The sequence below is a fragment of the Tiliqua scincoides genome, chromosome 1, assembly GCF_035046505.1.
Source record: "Tiliqua scincoides isolate rTilSci1 chromosome 1, rTilSci1.hap2, whole genome shotgun sequence".
In the NCBI taxonomy this organism is placed as follows: Eukaryota; Metazoa; Chordata; class Lepidosauria; order Squamata; family Scincidae; genus Tiliqua; species Tiliqua scincoides.
Window position 1 is genome coordinate 87,610,078 of NC_089821.1, and position 18,545 is coordinate 87,628,622.

Below are 18,545 nucleotides of genomic sequence, written 5' to 3' on the forward strand. Positions count from 1 at the left end.
ATCATAATGAAGCTTTCCCTCCCCCATTACCAAGACAACTGCTCAGTTAGGGACATGAAAGCAAAACTATAGTATAAAACAAAAAATATCTTGGGTATCTGAGGAATAAAACCAGTCACATGCTCCAGTGACAAATGACAATGATGGCCAAAAATGCCTTCTGACCTGGTTAAAAAAAAAAAATTCACAAATAGAGAGCAACAGGTTCTGTTCAATGAAAAATGGAACACCCTTAGAAGACTTAGAAAAAGAGTGATGTTTCTGTTGTCATACTATAACCCACTGTGAGTCTTCAGGAGAAGAAAAAAGATATGCAGGGAACTTTGGTCAATTTAGTTACTCAGTGATTTCAGTAAGTGATTACTTCCATGTATGAAATGGCAGTACAGTTCAGGGATCACAGAGATTTCATACCGTCTCAAATGTGATGCAGTTCACTGGAAGTAGTTCTCATTTTCACCTGAGTTTCTAACAACTGGATCCTGACTAAACCCCCCCCCCCACAGCCGATGCAGCCGCACCAGTGGAGTATGCATTGCATCCGGGGGGGAGGGCGGGAAAGCAGTCCCAGAGGCCTCCTCAAGGTTAAGGGAACTTTTGCTTCCTTACCTTAGAATAAGCCTCCGCTATCACAGTGATTCATCCCATAGCTACACCAGCCATTTTGTTGGTGGAGGACTGAGGAGAGTAAAGGAAAGGGAAGCAGAGAAGGAACAAGGTTAGGATCTGGTGCAAGTCGCTTCTGACTGGAACCCACCCTCTCCCTCCCCTTCTCTGTCTCCCACCTCCCCCAACCTAGGAACTTCCCCTTTCCTCTACCCCCTCCGCCCATCACCCACCTCTTGCAATGGCTTACCAGCCTCAGTGCAAGTAGCTATCTGCGGCAGCATGCCAGGGCTGCCGCCTCCATTTGTGGCATTGTCCCTAAAGTAGTCAATGCTGTGCTGTTTGCAGTGTCATAAAGGCATGTATGCCTTTAAAACATTGCAAAGCCTAGTTAGGACTGAGCCCTAATTCATTTGAATGACGTGATATAACTGATATCCCTCCATATGTGTATGGATAAATCTTTGCACATTCAAAAACTAACCTGAAGGGTGATACACATGTTACTCTTTCCTAGGCTCTACAGATAAACTGTATACCACAGATGTAGAACACAATTGGGTCAAAGTAAAGTTCTGTTGATTTAAAAGTGGGAGCATGAAGCATGTGATTGGCAGCACAATCCTATGCATTTCTACTCAGAAGTAAGTTCAGTTGTGTTCAGTGGGGCTTACTCCCAGGAAAGTGCATATAGCTGAGGTATTCAATCTGTACGTCTGGGCAGTTTCACATCAGTTTGCAATTAGCAGATACACACAAAACAGAGTCTTCCCCTCCCCCAGCAAATTTCATCACTTTCCATGTGTGCTGCTAACCAACTCAGGGAACAATCCTAACCAGGTCTAGTCATAAGTAAGTTCAATGGGGCTTACTTACTTTGTGTTCAATGGGGCTTACTCTCAGGTAAGTGTGGTTAGGATTGCAGCCTCAGAGTGCTGGCAGCTGCTTTTTTTTCTTCTTCTAGTGTATAATTATAAAACCTTCACCCCCATTTTTGGGGTAACTGAGGTGATGTGATGTGATGGGGAGCCGTGGCCAATGGCCACAAGGATCAGGGGAGACACAGGCCGGAAAAGTTTGAGAGCCACTGGCATATAGGATTGCAGTTTGAAGATCTCATTTAAATCAACAAGACTTGGAGGGGTGTTTAATTTTGGATGGATTCTGTTCATGTGCATCAAAGAAATAATTCCATGAACTACACACCTGTGTAGTTGAGATTGATGTTGTAATTGGGGTCTCTGACAGTGAGAGAGAGCGTTCCATCTTCTGGTTCCAGTAACCAGGAACCTAACTATGCCCCAATTTGTATCGTTGTTACTTATACGTATGATCTATTATCTAGCTGAATTTTTCATTTTCTTCATACCCAAGGCTATTCAGAGAATTCTTGAAGCAGGACTGGGTGTATTTCTTGTCTGTTTCAATAAACATTGGCAATTCGCATTGAACCACCTTTTCCTTCAGAGACATCATTTTCATTCCAGTTACAACACTGTGTTCACACATCATGACTTGATTGCTTCTTGTGCATAGACAACTGAAAGGCTATCATTTCCTGTTAAATATTCAGCACTGAAGTAACATGGCAGCACCTGTAATGTCTCTGCATTCATCTGACTTGGAAATGTAATTAATTGACTTCAGTTGAATCCATCAAAGCATTCTTAAACTGAGTTAATATGCAAGTTGTGCTACAAGTCCCTGAAATAATTATCGCAGATTCATTGTGTCAGCGTCCTTGCTTACAACAGTTGATAACCCCAGTACCAGATCTGAGTGGCCTCCCTGTTTGCATCAACTGTTAACATTTACTGTAGCTAATTCAAGAGAGTTTGAAAACATTTTGTTTAATTATGTAAATTTATAGCGCTGGAAACTGAAAGGAAAAAGAAATGCTACTATTCTTGGTGGATCAGCAGCAGCAGTTTCATAGATCCATATGCATTTCAGTTAAATTAATATTCTCATAAAGAAGATGTGGATTGCTGATGTACAGATGAAGGAATTTGGAAGTGGATATTCCAGAATTCGTAATATTCTGGATTAGTTATCATAGGGCATAATCTTATACATTTCTACTCAGAAGTAAGTCCTATTGTGTTAAATAGAACGTACTCCCAGGAAAGCATGGATAGGATTGCAGCCATAGGTTATTACTGTAGCATCTGAGTCATGTGTTTTAGATTGTAATTCTTAATTTGCCCAAATTCAGACCCAGGTGGCCTAGTCCTGTGCCCCCCCCCCCAATCAGGTGTGCTAATTGAGTGTACACTGCATCCAGTGGGAGAGGGGATCAGATGATCAGCTTTTACTTCCTGGTAAAATAACTTTTACCTCCCAGTAGTCTGCTTGATTGCCAATGAGTCTTCCTAGACCCATATCAGCTATTTTGCTGGCATAGGTTTGAGGTGATTAAGGTGGATGGTCCAGACAAGGAAAGGGGATCCAGTGTGCATGACTGCTACAGAGCTTCACCTCCTCTTGCCCCCTGAACTGCCTGTGGCCCAACCAACTGCATACTTAGCTGCTCTAGCACCGTCTGGGTCCCTTAGTGGCAGGCGGGCAGAGCTGCTGATTGTTTGTTCTGGCAGTTCTGATGCACTTGACAGCAGTGCTCTATTTGTGGACCTACTGCGGCCTTTACAACAGTGGATCACAAAATCTGGGCTGAAAGATGCCTGGCTACAACATAAAAATTAGTAATCTCACTCTTTTTTTTAACTATCTGGTTCTTACGGATCGTGTCAATAGGCAGTGCCATAAGACCTGATGTGGTACTTAAGTGAAAGCATGTTCCTGTGCTTGAAAACCTCTCTGCTTCATTCCTTGCTTTCAGTTATGGAATTCACAGTGTATGCTCTCTGTGACTTATGTCCCAAAGGTGTATCTGCATTGAACACTCCCTCCCTTTTCCTGGAAATGAGAGGCAGGAAATGGTATACTGGCACAATAATTGCAGCCAGTTGGAGTAGGCTCAAACTCTACCATGAACACAAATGGATAGCTTGCTCTCCTGTCTTGCTTGGTCACTTTCATCTGTTCTCATAAACCAGTGCTCCCAATAACTGGGAGTATACTGTTAAAAACAAACTGGAAACAAGCTTCAAAATAATACAGGTAGAAAATGCTTAGCAAGACATCTAACCAATATCTAGATTCCCTGTCCATGAAAATTGGTACACACCATCTACAATAGCGGTTTGCTCAAAAGCTCTGAAAATAGAGCACATAAGCTTCATGTAGGAATGCATGTAAGAGATTTTTGGCACAGACTTATGCACATGTAATCAGAAGTAAGCCCGACTGAGTTCAATGGAACTTAGGGCCCAATCCCATGGGTTGTAGTGCTGGTTCCGGGTGTCACAAATGTGCTGTAAATCACACTTGTGGCACCCTTTGAGTAAGTGGTGCAGACGGAAAGGCCTGTGCCACCTCACTAGTGCCGCAGAGGAAGGCCTGGCCAACAGTGGTGACCAGGTAAGTGCTGGGCGGCATGAGGGCGTGGGAAGGGTGGTAGGAGGGCATGGGGGAGCCATTCCATGATGGGGGGAGGGCAGAATGGTGGAGGGACTGGTCTGGGAGAAGGGCTTTCCCTGCAGGATCCTATCCTCTGTGTCAAGCTCGGAAGCCCAACGTGGTCACAAGTCTGAGCCAGTAATTTAACTGGTGCAGATTCAGGTAGCCCCATTGCGGAGGCTGGAGCTTTACTTGGGGTAAGCAGACAAATGTCCCTTTCCCCCATGGAGACTTCTGGTGGCTTCCCTGGCTTTTCAGGATACAGTTGTGACCCTTTTGGTGCTGTTGTAGCCTGCTGCATCAGGAAGCTTAGAATTGAGCTGTTACTTCCAGAGTAGTATATATGAGATTGCAGTCCTTGAATCCAGTCTAATGTTTGGTTACTTTGAAGTATTCCACTGAACTTTCTGACATTTATGAACATGCACAGGACAGGGCTGTTAGAAAGGCAGCTGGAATGAACTGCATGTAAATGTTTTACTTATAATTGTTGAGGTTTCAGTACCTTGGACAAAGGCAACGCAATGATATGTTTTGCAATGGGACCTCAGTACAGTACATCCTTGATTTAACAGACAAATGGAGTGAAGAGGATGTCCATTAATGCTGAAAGTTCATTAAATCCAAGTGCATTGAAGTAAGTGGATATTCGCATGCACAAAACATTGATTCTAAAGTCCAAACTGAAATTTGTTAAATCTAGTGTTCTCTGTATCAGAGGTTCCCTTGAACCACTGTTATATGACATCTGGGCTGAACATTCTCAGATTCCCCACTCCTCCACTATCCTTTGGATGAACATTGCCAATGACTAACAACTCAGGAAAGAAATGTTTAAAAAAAAGATTATGAATTAATTGTATGGAGTTACATTTTCTTTAAAAATTACTGCGTATGTTGTAAACATCGTATTAAACTGTTACATCTGCACAGAGATGATTATGAACGGTTCATTACGCAGTTAAAACTGGTCAAATCCCTTCTCGACTAAAGCATTTTCCACTGTTGGAGCCTTAAGTTGAACATTTCATTATGAAGAGTGTGTTAAACATCATGTTCCTAGCCTCATATGCAAGTATTTCAATAAATTACAGGGTCTGTTAGCATGTAACAACCTTTGTAGTCTACAGGTACTAGGGCCATATGAAGAGCTGGATAGAAACTCTCATGGGGAAAACTGCAGGAAGCTATTTATATATTGTTTTACAATATATATCCATAAGTCCAAACATATTCTTGCCATTCAGTTCTTCTATTTTACTCTAAACATATTTTTATGCTAAAGCTTGCAATATGTTTGATAAAATATGCCTAATTAATTGGGAATGTTGTCAACACAGTTGGATGAAGTTATTAAGCAAAATATTCAAATCATCTGAACTGCTTGAGGGCTTTTCCAACTATCAACTCTGAACCAGTCTAGACATTGCATTCGCTGGAGATATTTTGAGCCAAACAGCAAGTTCTTTCCACCACCATGTTTAGGAAACTTGCCACGATTCCTGTCCGATATGTAGTGAGTTTCCTCATTGCTGAGCAATAACATTGGAGTTGCTGGTGGGCATAAGGACATTCAGTACGTGATGGACTGGGGTCACGTGTTTGAATATAGTATGGGGGAGTAGGAAACTCACAAGGGAACTAATATCATCCTATGGCTGAATAATAACTGGTTCTCCATTACCACTTTTAGACAATCAGTCTCTGCTTATGACCAGTAATGGATCCAGTGAGTAATGGATCCAAAACTCCATTTACTAAATCTGTATACAATTTATTGATGAATGTAGACTTCTCACAGGGTACTAAGATTCCTCAGTATTAGAAGCAGAAGATTCAGTAAAAGCTAAGTAGACTGTAAAAAACTTGTCTTGCTTATTAGGAGTCAGAGGGACTCATAACCAGTTTAATTCACCTGATTGTTGTGTTGAGAATGTTGATGCAGCACTCTCCTTTTTGGTCCAGCTAAATGAAACAGAAATTGTTTAGATTCCCCCATCTCTTTGAATTTTAGAAAATGGCAGCTGTGGGAAGGAGATTATTTGAATCATGATCATAGGACCACAAAACATTAACTACTTCAGTGCCATTTTCCCAATGAAAACCTCCTCCATCTATTTATGCTGCTGCATTAGGGCACAATCCTAACCAGGTCTACTCAGAAGTAAGTCCTGTTTTGTTCAATGGAGCTTACTCTTAGGAAAGAGTGGTTAGGATTGCAGCCTCAGTGTTATTAATGCCCTGTTTTCCTCCTATTTTCTACAAATTTTCCTTATTTTTGGACAGTTCTAGCTCCCCAGGAGGTCCTGTGTTGGTTCAGCATATAACCAGCTGCTGGGACATCCTCCTACAGCAGCTTTTTGTCCTTGTTTTGTAACGCATCGGTCAGCCATGTGCATTTGTGGATTTGAATTATTTTCTGTCTGGAGTAGCTAAGCCTCACCAATTAGGCAGCTCAGTCTGTCTGTCCAGATAAAAGGATGGGATGGAGTGGCCTGGTGGATTCTACTCCTCCAATCAGGTAACAGTGTGACATCTTCAAATCTAGGTTACTTCAGCTCAAGCATAGGAATGCTTCTGTATGTTTTCTGCCTGGCCTGCTTTGAAATCTGTTTGTGGAATGCTTACGTTCCAATAAGTGCAGGAACCAGAATTACTTAGCAATGTGAATAGTTAGTGATAGGGACCGCAATCCTAGCTAGATGAGTCAGAGAATTGTTTATTTTTTCTTTGTTTGCTCTTCACTCCAAGTCCACCCACCAAACTTCATTGGTTAAGCAAGAGTGATTGAGTGTGTGTGACATGCTTGCTCTTGAGTAACATCCCAGCTCCATCTGTGGGTCATTACTAGTTAATGTACCTAATTTGGTCCACCTTTTTCTTGGACCAGTTCTGCTATCAGCTGTCTAGCACTAATTCTGTCTATCCAGCAGAATTCAGGCATTTTCCATCAGCCTTCTTTTACTTCCCTCCCTCCCCCTTTTCCCATTTTGCTTTATTTCTTTCCTTCTGGATGTTTAATAAACCAGTTAACATTTGACTCTTGCCTGCCTCGTCCATGTTCATGGATAATTCAGTGCATTGTAACATCTGATTACTCTTGTAGGTGCTACAGTTTTGGTTTTTAATAAGAATACTTAGGGTTCCATGCTTACCTGGAAGGGGGCTTCTTCCAGATAGCCCCTCCCTGCCAAGTTTCTGTAATCTGGGTTGATGATAGCAGTTAGAAACTACCATATATGCCCCTTTCAACTACTAATGCAAGGAGAAATGTGGAGTAGGAAGGGGTTCTTGAGCACAAACCACTAGGCGTTACTCTCCTTGGTCAGCACCTGATTTTTCCTGGTATGATATCCGACAGTTTAGAAAAATGTTTTATGGTTAGATTGTGCCCACCCAACCAAGCGCAGCCAACAAGCTGTATGTCATAAGCTTTCAGGAACTCAGTAAATTGCCTGGTTTTGCTGTTTGTTTGGAACTGCAGAAGTTGTCAAGCATCTGGCAGGCCTTAATATATCTGCAGATCTGTTTACAATTGCCACTATTAATTTTTATTATTGTCAAACTTCTGAAGCAAGACAATTTTCCTGAACTTCTAAACATACGAAAGTTCAGATGCATTCCATGTGCTTGTACTCTGCAGTTCATTTTATACCAGCTAGTATCAGTGCCATCAGGCCATGGTGGAAAACATATAATTGACTATAAGAAATGCAGCAGTTGTGTTTATTTACTAAGCATGGCTCTATGGAATTGGACAGCCGGCCTTTAGAACTTCTGACGCGACTGCTCTTTGGGGACAAAGTTTGCTCTGCTTGCATCTGTTTTTTTTTTTTTTAATTATTTCAAGGTCTTTTTTTTTTTAACACTTCATATAATCTGGCCTGTTAATCTCTTACTAGTCTTTAGCTTTCACTTTCTCCATGTCGGGTAAACAGAGATAAAATAGACAGGGATAGCATTAGACCTCAAAAAGTTTTCTATGCTTTGAAAAAAATAGCTGCAGGAGACTTTGCTGTCTTTATAACGTAATCTTATAATACTCCATATTGTTGTAGAGTTTGTGTCTGCTTGATGAAAATTCAGTGGATATGGAAAGATGGAAACATGCACTTAGGCTCTAGTATAAAGCATAGGCCTTGGTGGTCTGTTAGAATGTCCTGTTAGACCTAACAGCACCACAGTCCTGTTAGAATGCTGCATAGAGGGAGCAGTAAGAAGGATTATATATTCAGCTGCCATAAGAGCATTACAACCCAATCCTGTGCTTCCCAGTGCCCAGAGCTGTAGCAGCACCAAAATGGCTACTGCTGCATCCCTTGGGGCTGGGAAGCAACTTGGGGTAAGGGAGCTGATGCTCCTTTATCCCATGTAATCCTCAGGTGGCCCTGAGGTCTCCTCGGATCTACACCCGCTATTGGGCGGGTGCAGATTCAAGAAGACCTGTGCCGGGTCTCCTGGGTCCAGAAGGGTTTTAGGATATGGCAGCAGCATCTGCCACCCTCTCCTCCCCCTCCTGCTCCCTCCCCATCCATGCCTTCCCCTGCCCTGGAATGCTTCACACACACACACACCCTGGCTTACAAGCCTAGAGCTGGCCCACAGCTCCAGGCGGTGGTCATTACTCCTCCACCTGGCACTGGCTCAGCACGGTCTTGTGCTGAGCCAGCACCCACGCCAGCCAAGTAATGTGTGTTGCAGGCATTTCTTACGGCACATTTGTGACACTACGCACCAGTGCTGGGCTGGCATGGGCCCTTTAGGATCAGGCCCTTAAAGAGAGCAGGAAAACAATTTTCTTCATAGAAGACAGACACCTGCAAAAATATTCAAGAAGCATGTTTTAATGCTGAAGAAGCCTGAAGTGGTCATTTAGAGCCCAATCTCTCTCTCTCTCTCTCTCTCTCTCTCTCTCTCTCTCTCTCTCTCTCTCTCTCTCTGCCTGCTTTCTTCAGCACATTGATTGGTTTTAACAAAGCAGCAAAATAAATGCAGTGGCACACTAATAGGGAACATCTAGGGAGATACTTCCCTTTGATATTTATTGGCATATCATTTATGCTATTATTCTTGCCTGCAAGGACAAACAATCAAATTAATTGTAGGAAAGCTAATAAATGATTTGCACAGGCTTTGCAACAGGATTAGCTTCCAGGTAATTAAGAATAATGGCTTATCTTACAAGTCTGGGTGACCATTCCCTAGCAAGCAGCCGAGGTTTCAAGAAGGTAAGTGTGTGAAAGCATGCAAGAAGGTGACAGGGAACTGAAACAGCATAATCACATTTGCTTAACTTGAGCTTGGGTCTTAATAGCAGAAGACCAAGTCTCCCCTGGCAGTTGTCCAGGAGAAAACACTGGGGGTCAGACTCCATGCTCTGTCTCACATTGCTAGAGAGAGCAGAAATAGCTGCACTGCAGTGCGCTGGAACTGTGCCAGAGTTGTCTCTGGTTAAGCCACAGTAGAATTTTGCTTTGGAGCTGTAATGGCTCAAGCCTTCCTTTGAATATTCAGAAGGAGAGGCTGAATCTTCTCTTCCTCTGTCTCTTTCTTGCTCTTCCTCTTAAACTCTGTCTTCAAGGACAGCTGCAAGGCAAAAAAAGCTGGTGTTTTTGAACTGCTGTCTCTGTAGTTAATGAGCTTTTAAATGGAAAAAATAGAGCCCTCAATATGATTTATGGAAGGATGTTCCTGGAAAAATCCTTAATATTTATGAAATATTTTTTACTGTTTCTTAACTGGCCCATGGCAGTTTTAGTCTTTTGGATTTTTTTGCCTCCCCAGTGAGTGGGCATAAACTGGCTATCAGCATTAATTAAATATAATCAAGAATATGTAACAGAACTTTTAATGTGGGTTTTTATTTCCGTCTTCAGAAGCATCAGGGATTGATTTCTCTTCTGCTTTATTATCTCATTTCACTTTACTTGGAGTCAGTAGCTGTGCTGCTATTGACATCAAATGGCCCAGCCTTTGCTGCTCTCATATAGCATAATTTATGCTGTATGCCATGCTTTTTATTATAATACATGCCACTCTTAATCACTTAAGTAACCCCATTAGCCCCAGTGTTACTACTGGCCTGATGAACTGTAGCAGGTTAAGACACTTACAAGTAAAAGCTGACATAATTGCCCTGTATGAGTTTCTGAAGCTATTAAAGTTTCAGTACTGAAGTTTCTGCCTATTCACTTGGCTGCTGCTCAGAAGTGTCCATGTAGCTCTTCATCAGGGTGGACAGGGACATGCTAAATTCTTCATCATTTATCCTAACCAATGGGCAAGATCTTGCAGTGGCAGTTTGTGACTGAAAGTATTTCCTCCTAGGTCAAGATGCTTTGAGGCACAGATGTATTTAAGGCTTTTTGTATACTCAGATGTTACCAAATGTTGACTTTTCTCCATCTCTTAGAGCTTCTACTTGGTTTTCTATGAATAAAAAGGAGGTAGAAAATAATTCCACAGAACGGTAGGCTACTTTATTGTCCCAGGAATAATAAACTAATACAATTATAGTAAAGGAGCTACAAAGAGGTTGGCAGTTAAACCAAACCTAGTGTCAGCAACTAAAATGTGGGCCCAATCCTACAGTCCTGTACAACCGGAGCCAGGCATGTGGGGAGCGGGAGGCAGGGCTGGGATCCAGCACATGCTGGATCCCAACCCTCATTCCCAGGGAGTTTGGAGCAGCATAAAGCCACTCCGCTCTCCTTGAACTTGTGCCACCTCAGGAGGTGGCAAACGAGAAGATCCATAGGGGCAAGAGTGCCTTACCGAGAGGTAAGAGGAAACGTTTCCCCTTGCCTCTGGCTGAGCCATTTTGAGTCTCTAATCTATGCTGGAAGAGTCTCTGGCCTCTTGTCTTGCCTGTTCCAGTGTAGGGTAGGATTGCACCCTTAGTCAAACACGCAGTGCTTGGCTCATCAACTGTGAAAGCTGCTGGGGCAAATACTGGACTGAGGTAAAGGAAAATGGCATGACACAATTTGGAGAGTATGATATGCTAATCACAATCTAAACAGACCATGTTAATGTTTCCTTGAGTCATTTGTCCTACTCTACTTTTCTAGCCCTGTGATCCCAATATAATGCAAACACGGATTCGACATGTGTTAAGATCGCCTTTAAATCCCAAGACCTGCCCTGAAGGTTCACAAATGCAGCCTTGTGTTCTGAATCAAAACTGTTTTCAGTACCACTACAATTTAACAGGTAAGCACACACCTTTCACTGTGATTTGGAACAGAACTCAGTTCATTTTTTTTACTATATCTATGTTGCGGAGGACCGGTTGATGCAGGTGATGGAGGATGTGAGATGGATGCTACAAATTCTGATTCAAATCTTCCATGGAACTGGCCTCATCCAGGTCCTTGACTGTTTGCCTCCCAGCTAAACTTACATCATTAATTTAGATTTTAGTTGTTATATTGGTTGAGAAATGAGAAAACATTTTGTGTGCTGAAAAGTGCCATAATATGGGGGAAAACTGTGTAAATACATGCCAAACAGAATACTTGCAAGCTAGTCCCCACTGAGCAGTAAAATTCTGCTGTCTACTCACCTGATAGTTCTTTTTTTGAGTTAACATCAGCTTACAGCTTAGTCCTAAATGTGCTTAGTAGTTCAACAGGGCCCTCACAAGTCAGTGTGCCTTTGGGCCAAACTAGATGTTATGAAGAATGCATGACTTTGGCCAATGTTTCTTTTCTTCCTTTCCTTTTGAAATTGCATTGGGGAATGCATGAAATGCTGCTAAATCATGGCAGGAGTAGTGAAGCTTTCTCATTTAGCCCCCACCTTCTATCCCAATTGCTTACCCTGCCCCAGCAGGCTATTTACAGTATTAAAAAACTTCCATTGGCTTTCAGTTGAAGCTTTTAAAAACAGCATGCAGGGGCATGTGTGATTGGGAAAGATCATGTTGAGGATTACGTTCCCCTCACACTAATGCTTCCCTAACATTAACTGTTGTTTCACTTCATTTCACCTGCCACCAACTGTGCTACTTTTAAATAAAGAAGGGCACAAGCCTAACCAGGTCTACTTAGAAGTAAGTCCTATTTTGTTCAATGGGGCTTACTCTCAGGATAGTGTGGTTAGGATTGCAGCTGAAATTAGAAGGGGGGGCATGCATAAGCTTGTTGTTTGCAGACTTACTTTTCCAAGAACTAAACCAACTATATTCAATTTATGTGATTAACTGTGAATACGTGAATACTTTCACTGAGATTATTGAGACAATTCAAATTCTTAAGCATATAGGAAACCCTTGGTGAGATTGTAGGGTAAATTAAAACTGGTGCTTATGTTACCACTGCAGAGAATACATGTAATTAAATGAATAAGTTTAAGTTTAGAGTCCATAAGGGATGCACACTGTAAAGTAATGCACATTGGGGCAAAAAATCAAAACTTCCCATATAAGCTAATGGGTTCTGAGCTGTCTGTGACAGATCAGGAGAGAGATCTTGGGGGGGGGGGACAGCTCAATGAAAGTGTTGACCCAGTGTGCGATGGCAGTGAAGAAGGCCAATTTTATGCTTGGAATCATTAGAAAAGGTATTGAGAACAAAACTGCTAATATTATAATGCTGTTGTACGAATCGATGGTAAGGCCACACCTGGAGTATTGTGTCCAGTTCTGGTCGCCGCATCTCAAAAAGGACATAGTGGAAATGGAAAAGGTGCAAAAGAGAGCGACTAAAATGATTACTGGGCTGGGGCACCTTCCTTTTGAGGAAAAGCTACAGCATTTGGGCCTCTTCAGCCTAGAAAAGAGACGCCTGAGGGGGGACATGATTGAGACATACAAAACTATGCAAGGGAGGGACAGATTGTATAGAGAGAAACTCTTTTCCTTCTCACACAGCACCAGAACCAGGGGACATCCACTAAAATTGAGTGTTGGGAGAATTAGGACAGACTAAAGAAAATATTTCTTTACTCAGCATGTAGTTAATCTGTGGAACTCTTTGCCACAGGATGTGGTGATGGGATCTGGCCTAGATGTCTTTAAAAGGGGATTGGACAAATTTTTGGAAAAATCCATCATGGGTTACAAGCCATGATGTGTATGTGCAATCTCCTGATTTTAGAAACGGGCTATGTCAGAATACCAGATGCAAGGGAGGGTGTGCTCCCTGGGGCATTTGGTGGACCACTGTGAGATACAGGAAGCTGGACTAGATGGGCCTATGGCCTGATCCAGCAGGGCTGTGCTTAGGGATAAGTGAGCTATGAAGATTGAATGAAGTGGGTGGGTGAAGTGGGTGAAATAAAGAAAAAATTAGCATGCAAAACTTTAATTGTTGATCATTATCAACAAGGTGCAAAAGAGAGCGACTAAGATGATTACGGGGCTGGGGCACCTTCCTTATGAGGAAAGGCTACGGCGTTTGGGCCTCTTCAGCCTAGAAAAGAGACGCTTCAGGGGGGACATGATTGAGACATACAAAATTATGCAGGGGATGGACAGAGTGGATAGGGAGATGCTCTTTACACTCTCACATAATACCAGAACCAGGGGACATCCACTAAAATTGAGTGTTGGGCGGGTTAGGACAGACAAAAGAAAATATTTCTTTACTCAGCGTGTGGTCGGTCTGTGGAACTCCTTGTCACAGGATGTGGTGCTGGCGTCTAGCCTAGACGCCTTTAAAAGGGGATTGGACAAGTTTCTGGAGGAAAAATCCATTATGGGGTACAAGCCATGATGTGTATGCGCAACCTCCTGATTTTAGAAATGGGTTAAGTCAGAATGCCATATGTAGGGGAGGGCACCAGGATGAGGTCTCTTGTTATCTGGTGTGCTCCCTGGGGCATTTGGTGGGCCGCTGTGAGATACAGGAAGCTGGACTAGATGGGCCTATGGCCTGATCCAGTGGGGCTGTTCTTATGTTCTTATGTTCTTATATTATATGTGTATGTCAACTCATCATTGACAATGATCACATTAGCTGGGAACACTACAAGTCAGGCTTCATACTAGCTCTACTCATAGGGGTCAAATATAGTGGCTCTTAACTCAGAGTCACTGCATCTACCACCATTTTACCTGGCAGGTATGCCACAATTATTCTGAAAGATTCTACATGAGGTTTGGAAAGCTATCTCTAGGTACTGCTTAGAGATGGACACGTTGACTCCATAGAAGTAAATGAAGGCATTGCTCTTGGCAAAGGAAGCCAGATGCAAAACTTTGATGCCCAGTCCAGCAACCTCTTGCTGCCATCAATACTCTTGTGCACATTGGGAGTTTTTCATGTCTGCAAGAACTTCTTCATTTGCGTCTACATTGGGTGATCTCAGGACATGCAAAGGGTTGTATGGAGATGCTCACGCCACTGAAGCAAATGCGAAAGAGCTCTGTGTCTCATCTGGTTCAGGTTTAGAACTTTAAACTGGTGCATATGTGTGAGTGAATCCTTACACAAAGGAAAAAACAGAACATGAACACCTTTGTATTTCTGATAGCCAACTTTAAAAAAAAAATACATTATCTCCATGGATACCCCCTCCCCACCATATTACAGCATGCAGCCATACCAAAAGAGGCTGCTCTGCATGCTATGGTGGGGGGGGGGGAGGGAGGGATTGGATAGCCTGCAGGAAGTAAGTGAGAGTATACTTACATAAGTAAATAGGTAGGTAAGTAAAAATAGTACTTACTTCCTGGTAGGCTGTCCAATGGTCTCCTTGGACATACACCAACCATTTTGAGGAGAGAAAACGAGGCAGGGAGATTTTTAAAAGAGGGGACAAGATGCAGAGAGCATGACTGTCACCAGATCTACCCCCCCCTCCCGTTCCTCCTGCAACATGCCCAGTTATTCCCCCTTCCTGCCCATGAACCGCCCCCTGCGTAGGCTTAACTGCACTGGAGAAGGTCACCAGCCATATCGGCAAGCCACTTACTATGCCGCCACTTTTGCAGTAGTGGTTCAAAAATGTCCACTTGTCAGCGTACTGCATGTGTTGTTGGAGGCCTCTTTTATGGCAGCAGGATTCCATCCCACTGCTGTAGAGAAAATGATAGAATTGGACTGTTAGAAGACAGACTTCCAATTGCTTATGATTTGTAGCCATTTGTATTACCTTTGCAGAATAGATGCAGTGAGAACGAACAGCCTGTTTAAATTGTTTACACAGGGTGGAAGAAAACACTGACATTTTAAAAGCCCTTCTTTAAAAAAAAAAAATGAAACATGGTTTGCTTTGTCAAACAAAATTAGTTGGAGGATGTGACATGTTTTGCTTTGGGGGCAGTAGCACTTCAGAAAATGTTTATAATGTTATCCCAGAGAGCAGCATGGCACTTGATAATGCATAGACTGTTTTTAAATGATGCATCTTATCGACACAGGACACTTTCTATAGCACAATGGGAGTGCTATTTTCAAAGGACACTGAGACAAAGCCTTTATGGTCTAAGACTTGACGACAAGCCTCTTTTCTTTGCTTCCAAACACCCATGTCAAGCAAAGACAGTTTTGTTATGTTTAAAAATTAAAGAGTGGCTGGCAGAACTAAATGCAATTATGATGTGTCTTTAGACTGGAGCACATGTCAACTAAGTGAAAATGCAACCTGTGGACAAGGGGTTCGGAATCGTCTTCTGAGCTGTATATGCAGTGATGGAAAAGCAGTGAATATGAACTACTGTGAACAGGTGAGGTTTCATGTGACTCATTGATGCAGGGGTACGTTGGACCCTGCATACCTTTGACTGATTGGTACATCATAGGACAAAATTTGGGTCTTGTGGGTTTGTTTTCCAGAACCTTTTTCATTCTTTCAGTTTTATTTTTTTTGGTTTCTAATTATTCTAATGATTTAGTTGTTCATTGCCTAATTTTAGATTTTCATACAGTGCATAAAACCTACAGCCTTCTCCTGTTGTTGGCGGGGTACACTTGAGGCCCCTTGCCGTTAGGCCAGTTTCAAAGCCACATTATTGACCTGTCTTCTGGCAGGTGTCCAGCACCACTGACACATGTTTACAAACATGTCACATCTGCAAATGAAAGAAGTGAAAAGCTTGTCAAGCAGCAGTTGAAACAAATGCTTGGGGGGGGGGCTGTGTAAACACAGCATATCTGAGCAGATCACCCTACCTTTTGCTTGTTGTTTCAAACTCGTTTAAAGATATAACCTAACATGGGTTGGACTCCCTGGACCAGTTTTATAATGTCCCTTTGCACAGCATAAATGTCTCTAAGCAAAGCAAGAAGTAACATCTGAGTGGTTTCTTAAATTCCTTCTTATTTTGCATTCTTTTCTGGCCATATATATTGGCAACAGATTTATTCTCTTTTTTAATTATAGCTAAATTTGGAAACACCTGCAAAAATGATGATTCCCTGCCATGTAGAATGTGTAATGAACTGCCAAGTGTCTGAGTGGTCTTCCTGGTCTGAATGTTCACACACTTGCGGCCTTGCAGGTAACTGTGCCCATCGGTTTCCTATCCAGTGTTTCTTGGGGATATTAGCATAGTCTGAAGCATTTCAATGATTAATGCTCAGTTCCTGAAAGCATAAGGCTCATTTGCAACATGACATATGTTGAATAATGTGTTCGTGTTTTTGTTTGATTGTAAGTATTTGTAGACCCTTCTTTTCAGTGCTGTATTTACCATCCAAGACATCTGTACTTAATGCTCATAATATATAAGCTGTACCAACATCTCGTTTTGCACATTTTAACATACGTAATATTGATTTAAACATGGTGTAAAGAAGTGAAATGTGAACTTCAGACATGAACTGCCTTCTTCTCATCAAGTTGAAGTAAAATCATTTTTAGTTTGGCTCACTTCAGGAGATCTATTTTCTGTTTTGGGATACTCTGAGACACTTCACAAACAAAGCTTTCTGTCTTCACTTTCAAAACACTTCACTTTTTTTAAACAGAACAAACTGAAGAGGTTGCTTATCAACTAACGTTATGTACACTTGTAGTAGATGAAGAAGATGAGGTATGAATAAGGGGCTGCAATCCTGCCTCCTACACTCATGATGAACAAGATGCCAAGAAGGTCCCAGGTCTTCCTATTCCATCAAATGCCTCCACACACAGTGTACTCCTGCCTTCTGAGAATGCTATGACTTGGTGGGGCCTCCATTTAGTTGCACTCATTGACCTTTCCACATTGTATTATCAGCATCCAGACACTTGTTCTTCCTCAAGCTCCCCATGTGTAGGCTGTTTCCAGCAGAACCATAGCCATGTGCAAGGGCCTGGGGAAGAGGTATAAACAGGATACAGCTGTTTTTAAATAAAGTCCCGAGTGTCCAAATATATATGTATAAATTGTAGTCTTTTGAGGTCAAATAAATAAGGGATTTCTAGTTTGAATGGATTTTAAGGATCAAAAGATGCTATAAAAATGCACATAGAACTTAATATTTTGATTAGCTAACACCTTTGAGTTCTCATTGGTTCTAAAAGCAAGTAACAGAATATGTATTATTCAGAAATATTAATATTCGGGGCAAAATTAGGATGTTATGTGGAAAGCTGAAGCAGAAATAACTGGTATTTCTGCTTTACCTGCAGAATGTGTAAAGTGGGGACTAAAAACCAGATCTGGTATGAAATGTCTCCGAGCCCACTGACCTTGGTGCTATCACATATCTACCTCTTTAGCTAAGACATTCAGGTAAAGATTTCTCGGAGGCAGGCAAATGGGTAGACCACCTAATTCCTAGCTTTTTCCTGCAAGTTGTAATGATATCCAGCTGCGGTTTCAAGTGACTGAACGGGAATCTCCCAGATCTTCTAAAGGTTAATAGCAGAAGGAGTGAGGGACTGGGTTTCATGAGTTTACATGTAAATCAGCTCACTGCGTATGTGAAATTTCTTCCTAAATTGAATCTCATCTGCAATCCGCATCAGACATAATAGGAGATTCTTTCTTCAAAACATAACTTAAATGGATGTGAATAGATATTTTTAGAAGATGGAAATTGCTATATCCAGTTTCTATTGTCCATCAATACCTTGTATCCTGTCCATCATTTTGAGAAGTATTGTATAAACTGCGTACTATGGGGATAGGGATAAATTTAGGGATATATTTTAGGGGGCCATGGGACTGCTCCAATTGTTTTCTGTTCAGGTTTTATGTTGTGGAACTGTACACAAAATATGATTTGCTGCATAGGTGGCATTCCTTACTCCCAGGACTGTTTTGTGTGGTTATAAAAGGAGAATGTTTCGATTTGTGTAGCCTGTGATCAATATCATTCTCCTTTGCTTTTGAATCCTAATCTATACAGGTACTTTAACATAAAATATGAGTTGCAACTGTAGAGTGCAGTACATTATGTTATGGATACCATTAGCTTTTTATGCTTCATTTGTTTAATATGTTGAGCTCTTGTACTCTAATAATGCTAGGTAAAGATTTATTTATG

At 41.9% G+C, this 18,545-nt stretch overlaps 1 protein-coding gene across 1 annotated transcript in view; it reads left to right on the forward strand.

Moving 5' to 3' along the window:
* THSD7B (thrombospondin type 1 domain containing 7B) overlaps window positions 1–18,545 on the forward strand; it is a 432,240-nt gene that overhangs the window by 392,609 nt on the left and 21,086 nt on the right. The window contains exons 17-19 of the mRNA XM_066635516.1: window positions 11,196–11,337; window positions 15,681–15,796; window positions 16,453–16,570. Of these exons, the coding sequence (XP_066491613.1) occupies window positions 11,196–11,337; window positions 15,681–15,796; window positions 16,453–16,570 (376 nt within the window). The remainder of the gene's footprint in view (window positions 1–11,195; window positions 11,338–15,680; window positions 15,797–16,452; window positions 16,571–18,545) is intronic.